The sequence below is a fragment of the Coturnix japonica genome, chromosome 10 (genome assembly GCF_001577835.2).
Source record: "Coturnix japonica isolate 7356 chromosome 10, Coturnix japonica 2.1, whole genome shotgun sequence".
In the NCBI taxonomy this organism is placed as follows: domain Eukaryota; kingdom Metazoa; phylum Chordata; class Aves; order Galliformes; family Phasianidae; genus Coturnix; species Coturnix japonica.
In genome coordinates this window covers 4,348,215-4,354,185 of record NC_029525.1, presented here as the reverse complement: position 1 = coordinate 4,354,185, position 5,971 = coordinate 4,348,215, and the positions used below count along the sequence as shown (strand labels likewise).

General features: G+C 60.8%; 1 protein-coding gene across 1 annotated transcript; it reads left to right on the top strand.

Annotated features, from left to right (window-relative positions):
* The first annotated feature begins 2,299 nt into the window (after nucleotides 1-2,299).
* FOXB1 (forkhead box B1) lies at nucleotides 2,300-5,748 on the top strand. Its single transcript, XM_015872350.2, is given in 3 exon segments — nucleotides 2,300-3,098; nucleotides 3,453-3,712; nucleotides 3,714-5,748. Coding segments are annotated over 2 exon segments (960 nt in total). The 5' UTR covers nucleotides 2,300-3,098; nucleotides 3,453-3,476; the 3' UTR covers nucleotides 4,438-5,748.
* The last annotated feature ends 223 nt before the right edge of the window (nucleotides 5,749-5,971 follow it).

Here is a 5,971-nt window from a genome sequence, read left to right as displayed (position 1 = left end):
GCAGTTCCCAGCTCGGCCGCAGCTCTCCGGGCCGCCTCCCCAGGAGCTGAAGCGGGCGGAGTTGCGGCACAGCCCCGGACCCTTCGTTCCGCTCCCTCGTGCCCCCCCCGGGAGGCACGGAGCAGAACCTAAAAAAAAAAAAAAATAAAAAAAGCAAAAAAAACCCTCAGAAAAGCCGTCGAGGCTTAGCCGAAGCGCAGCCTCAGCCCCGCGGTTCTGCAGTTGACTTTCCAAAACGAGGAAAGCTTGCTCGGAGTCTGGCATTGTGTTCCGCAGCCTAGGAAACCCTAAGAAGCTGGTGCTTCCCCCTCCCCTCTCTTTCTCCCGACCGGTTTGTAAATATTAACAAGGTTGTGTGAGCCATTCTCTCACACAGAGTGGATTTTTTTTTTCTTCCTTTTTTTTATCCTCGGAAAAGTTCTCGGCTCCCCCCAGCCCCGCTCCCACCCCTCCCCTCCGCCGAGCACCGCACCTGCCCGCAGCCACAGGATTCAAAACCAATATTGTATTTGTCACTTCGCTGTCCCCTTTTCCTCTCCCAACAGCCCCGCTTGCCACTGAAGCGAATTGTGGATTTATGGAGGAAAATTAGCATAAATTATTACCAAATCGGTAACCGTGTGTGGTCCCGCTTGTGGGAAAGGGGCTGCGGCGAGCCCTCCGTGCGGAAAGGTGTCCGCGTGGGCTCCGTGCGGGGCTGAGAGGCTGCCGCAAGAAATACCTTTCCGCTGGGTTTGCACGCCGATGTAATTGACTTATGCGTATTTTATACGGTTTTCCCAACACTTCCCCGAGCCGCCGGTCTGATTAGGCTACAGAAATACTTCCATTTGTTTTGGTTTTCCGCACAACGGACTTGGCTTCGCTTTCCTCGCACCCACACTCGCCCCTTCCCCTCCTCCCTGTCGTGGGTTTTCAAAGGGAAAAGGCGAAAGCTCCGAGTCCCACCGACGTCCCGCACTGCCCGACTCCGACATTTGTTGCGCTCCGGGTGGCGGCCAGCGGCTCTGCGCGCCGACCCTCCGCGCCCACATCCACTGCGCACATTCCTTCGCATTGGGAAAGGGGTCGGTGCCGCTCCCGGCCGTTCCTCATTTGCACTCGGAGCAGCAAATGACAACGGAAGTCGACTTTTCTTTAACTTTACAGCTTGCGGGCTCCCATTTGCGCCAGCGGTTTTTTTGTTTTTGTTTTTGTTTTTTCTCCCTCCTTCTAAAATAAAAGGTACCGGCAACAACAAGAAGGAAAGAATTTGTCAGCCCGTGAATTTTATTTACTCTCGTGCTACTTCTGAGCTCTCTGTTTGACACCTCGGGAGCGATGTGGGGCTGAAAGATCAGCCCGGCCCGGGATGTGGGAGCACGGGGCTGGGGGTGGAGGGGTCCAGCCGAGCCGCTGATTTGGGACTCTCCGTTCTATGGCAGCGGCCTCCTGCCCCGTGCCTGGGGCACACCGGGAGGAATCTGCCCCGGCCGCATAGCCTTACCTTCCCCCCTTTCCTCCTGCCCTCCCTGCCGCACCCCGCTGCGGGGCAGCCCCAAGCCCTGTGTGCGGGGCCGTGCGGGAGGTGAACCTCTATGCTCGGCTTCTCGCCTTCTTAAGAATGCGATTAGTTGCTCATTATTCCCTAAACGACGTCCTGCACCGCGAGCCAGGGATCAGCCGGGCTCGAGGGTGGCGAGATGGGACGACGGGGCCCGTCCGCAGCCCCCGGCCCGGCCCGGCCCCGCTGCAGGGCGAGGCGCTGCGGGCGGGCGCTCACACCTCCCCTGCCCTTCTTTCCACCGCCCTCCCCCCGTTATTTTTGCCGAATTAAGAAGGTGACATTATTCTTTTCTTCAAGTACTTCTGTTAATATTGAAAAACGTGCGCTTGCATTTCAAGCGGCCGCGCTCAGCCTCAGCGGCCATTTCAATATTAATGAAATTGTTTAATCTCCTAAATTCATCGTGTTTAAGTTACGTTTTGGTGATTTATTGACCGACTCCGAAAACGCTGGTAATGGAGTGGATGTGCATTCACGGCAAAGCGACTCCCTCCCGGGGCTCGCAGCCCCTCGCGCCCGCAGCGGGCTGACGGCTCGCAGCGCCCCGCACCATCCCGCACCATCCCGCACCATCCCGCACCGCGCTGCCCGGGGTGCCCGCAGGGAAGAGACCGGCCTGCCCCGCTGCGCGGCTTCGGGCCAAGAACCAACAGGTTCGCGAGCTGGGAGCGGGTGGGCCGGGTGGGGAGGCACCTCCCCGGGCCGGGCGCGGGGGATCCCCCGCCTCCTCTGCCCCGCACGAAGCCTCGGAATGGGGCAGAGCCCGCCTGGGCTCGGCGAGGGAAAGTCCCTCGTTCCGGGCAGAAAGCCTCGCCTTCGGTTAGCCAACAGCACAAATCAGATAACAATGCAGAACAAACAGAATACCACCGCCAAGCGATTTCCATGTCAAACATCGCACCGCTCAGCAGCTCCATTTGTAAGTGTGAACTGCGGACTGAGCTTCCTGCAAAGTCCACAGAAAGGTTGGTGCGTACCACCTCCCCCCCCGCCCCGCTACTGGGGACCATCACACCGCAATTCCGCTGGCGGAGCCTTTTCAACCCCTCGCCTCGTCTTCAAATGGAAATGATTCCCATTGGCCCAAGGTGTCCATGTAAATAGGTGTAAATGAAACCAGATTATGCCTTTCTCTCCAGCCCCCTCCTCCCGCCGCCCTCCCCCTCCTCCCAAGGCGATTGTCATATGATAGCGAAGAAGTGGCACATTAATGAAGCGCCTCTACAGGGGTCTTTTCTGCTCATGTCACCACATAAAACTATCAGATGCTTGGAGGAAGGACATGGAGGCAACTACTTAGCTCACCGCCTCTGCAGAGAAGCGGGCGAGCCGCTGCCGCAACCCAGCTGCCGCCAGCGTCAAAGGAGCTGATTCAGCCCGCGAAGGAGAAGGGAGGGCTACGCAAAGGGATTCTCCGGAGCGAGCCGGGACTAACAGCGGAGCGGAGCGGCCGGGCAGGGGGCGAGAGAGGAGCCGCGGCACCGCGCTGGGGAGCAGCCCGGACTCCCGGCCGCGTCCCGGATGCGGACTGTCAACTTCCAGCAACTTTAAGGTGGGCACGCGCGGGGCTGCCGGGGCGGAGGGACGGGACACGCGGGGAGAGGAGGGGACGCGAGCGAGCGGGAGGGAATCCCGTCCCCTGGCAGAGGCTGGAACGCACAGCGGCCGCCGCAGAAGCCGGGCGGGCGCGGGGCCGGAGCGGAAAGGCCGGAGCGGGGAGTAGGGCGCTGCGCTGGTCTCCGCCCGCCCCCGCCGGCGCCGCGCGGCTCTTGGGCTGATCCCCCCGCCCGCACCGCCCCGAGGGCCACGGTCCCCGCGCCCCGTGCCCGCTCCCCCCAGCCTCTCGGACTCCCCCCTCCGCCCCCCCCCCCCACCTCCCCCCATCCCTGTCGCTGCCCTTCCGCAGATCTCCGCGGGTCCCCAAGCGAAGATGCCTCGCCCGGGCAGAAACACTTACAGCGACCAGAAGCCCCCCTACTCCTACATCGCCCTCATCGCCATGGCCATCCAGAGCTCGCCCGAGAAGATGCTGACCCTCAGCGGGATCTACCAGTTCATCATGGACCGCTTCCCCTTCTACCGCGAGAACAAGCAGGGCTGGCAGAACTCCATCCGCCACAACCTCTCCCTCAACGACTGCTTCGTCAAGATCCCGCGGCGGCCCGAAGCCGGGCAAGGGCAACTACTGGACGCTGGACCCCGACTGCGAGGACATGTTCGAGAACGGCAGCTTCCTGCGGCGCCGCAAACGCTTCAAGGTGCTCAAGTCGGAGCACCTGGCGCCCAGCAAGCCGGCCGACGCGGCGCAGTACCTGCAGCAGCAGGCGAAGCTGCGCCTCAGCGCGCTGGCGGCCACGGGCACGCACCTGCCCCAGATGTCCACATACAATCTCGGCGTGTCACAGCCGTCCAGCTTCAAGCACCCCTTCGCCATCGAGAACATAATCGCCCGAGAATACAAGATGCCCGGCGGACTCGCCTTCTCCACCATGCAGCCCATGCCGGCCGCCTACCCGCTCCCCAACCAGCTCACCACGGTGGGCAGCTCCATCGGCACGGGCTGGCCCCACGTGTACGGCTCCGGCGTGATCGACACGGCCACCCCCATCTCCATGGCCGGCGGCGAGTACGGCGCCTACGGCGTGCCCATCAAACCGCTGTGCCACGGCGGGCAAACTTTGCCGGCCATCCCCGTGCCCATCAAGCCGACCCCAGCCGCCGTGCCGGCCCTCCCCGCGCTGCCCGCGCCCATCCCCACCATCCTCTCGAACTCGCCGCCCTCTCTCAGCCCCACGTCCTCGCAGACGGCCACCAGCCAGAGCAGCCCGGCCACCCCCAGCGAGACTTTGACGAGCCCGGCGCCCGCGCTGCACTCGGTGGCGGTGCACTGACCCCGCGGTCCCCGCGCTCCGTCTCGCCGCACCCCCCGCCCGGCTCCGCGCGGTCGGCCGAGCACACGGCGTGAGCCGCCCCGCCGCGCTCCCCGTCTCGCCCTTGCCGCTCCTTAACTTTGTTTATCCGCTCCTCGGAGGTAAAGCGGAGCGGAGCCCCCCGCCCTCCCACCCGCCGCGCCCCGGCATGTGCATGGCCGCCGTGCCTCGAAGCGCTCCGGATACACTCGGCGTGCCGGGCAGCGGACGAGCCTCGCCTCTTTCCTTTTCTTTGTCTGGGGAAGGGCAGGGTGTTACCCAGGACCGACCTTTAAAACCATAAACGGTACAAAACGGCCGCAGCCTCACCGCACGAGAGCAGCGACGTGGCCGGTCTCCGAGGGGCAAACGCTCCGACTCTGGAAGCCCGGAACGCGCTCGTTCCCTTCGTGCGGTGCTGGGTGCGTGTACGCGGCTCAGGCAGCGGGGTCGGAGCTGCGCCGGGCGGGGTGCGGGGCCGCCCGAGAAGAGCCGGAGCGCCGTGGGGGAGGGAGGCGGCAGCGGGCGGCCCGGGAGCAGAGAGCGGGGCGGTCGGGAGCAGGGCCCGGTGCTGGGTGGCGGCAGCCGCTCCGCCCCCGCGGCCGCACTGTTTACAAAGCGCGTGTTTCCCTGTAAATAGCGGGCTCGTATCTGTACCGTACATCACACGAGGTCCCCCTCGCAGTACCTGTTGTAAAGTGGATGTTGACCGTAGTTTTCCGGTGGAAGAGAAATCGAAGTTGGTTTGTCTGATAACTTCTGATTCAGATGGAGGTTCGGGCTTTCTTTATTTTTATTTTATTTTTTCCAATTTTGTAGCTGTTTCACGGCTCACAAACAAACAACCAAAACCCTCCACCAAGCGCACAGCCCTGCGCAGGCTCCGTGCCAGCGGAACGGTACCCGGGTACGGCACGGCGCAGGCAGACGGGAAGCTGTCCATGGTTGTGAATAGGAATGGTCATAAATGTGTGAAACGCACTTTTGTTTGAAATATTTTCTAGTTTTAGGTAGTTTGCTGGAAACCGAACTGTTGTTCTGTCGTGAACTGCTTAAGTTAAGGAAAAAGAAAAAGCAAACCTCTACGAACAGCATTAGTGTCTATTGATACTGTAAAGAATTCTCTTTTTAACTCTTTTCTTCCTGTACAGAACGAGCATGGCGTTGGAAATATCGGTGTTCTCATTCCCAGCATGTGTGTTTTAAGACAAAGGTTAAAAAAAAAAAGTGTCTACGTTAAATTATGAACCTAGTCGTCCAAATAATATTTTCTCATTAAAATATGTAAATGCAGACACAGCTTATTTGTCTTTTTGAAGAGTTTACAGACGAACAAGGGCTGACGTTCCCATCTCGGGACGCTCACCCGCACTTTCTCGGGAGATCACCGCAAATGCGGTTATCAACACACCAGGACGTGTTGGGGAAAATCGTCCTTATCGGTGGCTTATCTTAGTGAAGAGATAACACACAGTACGTGTGGTGTATGTGTGTTCTGTCTGCACACCGACCCACA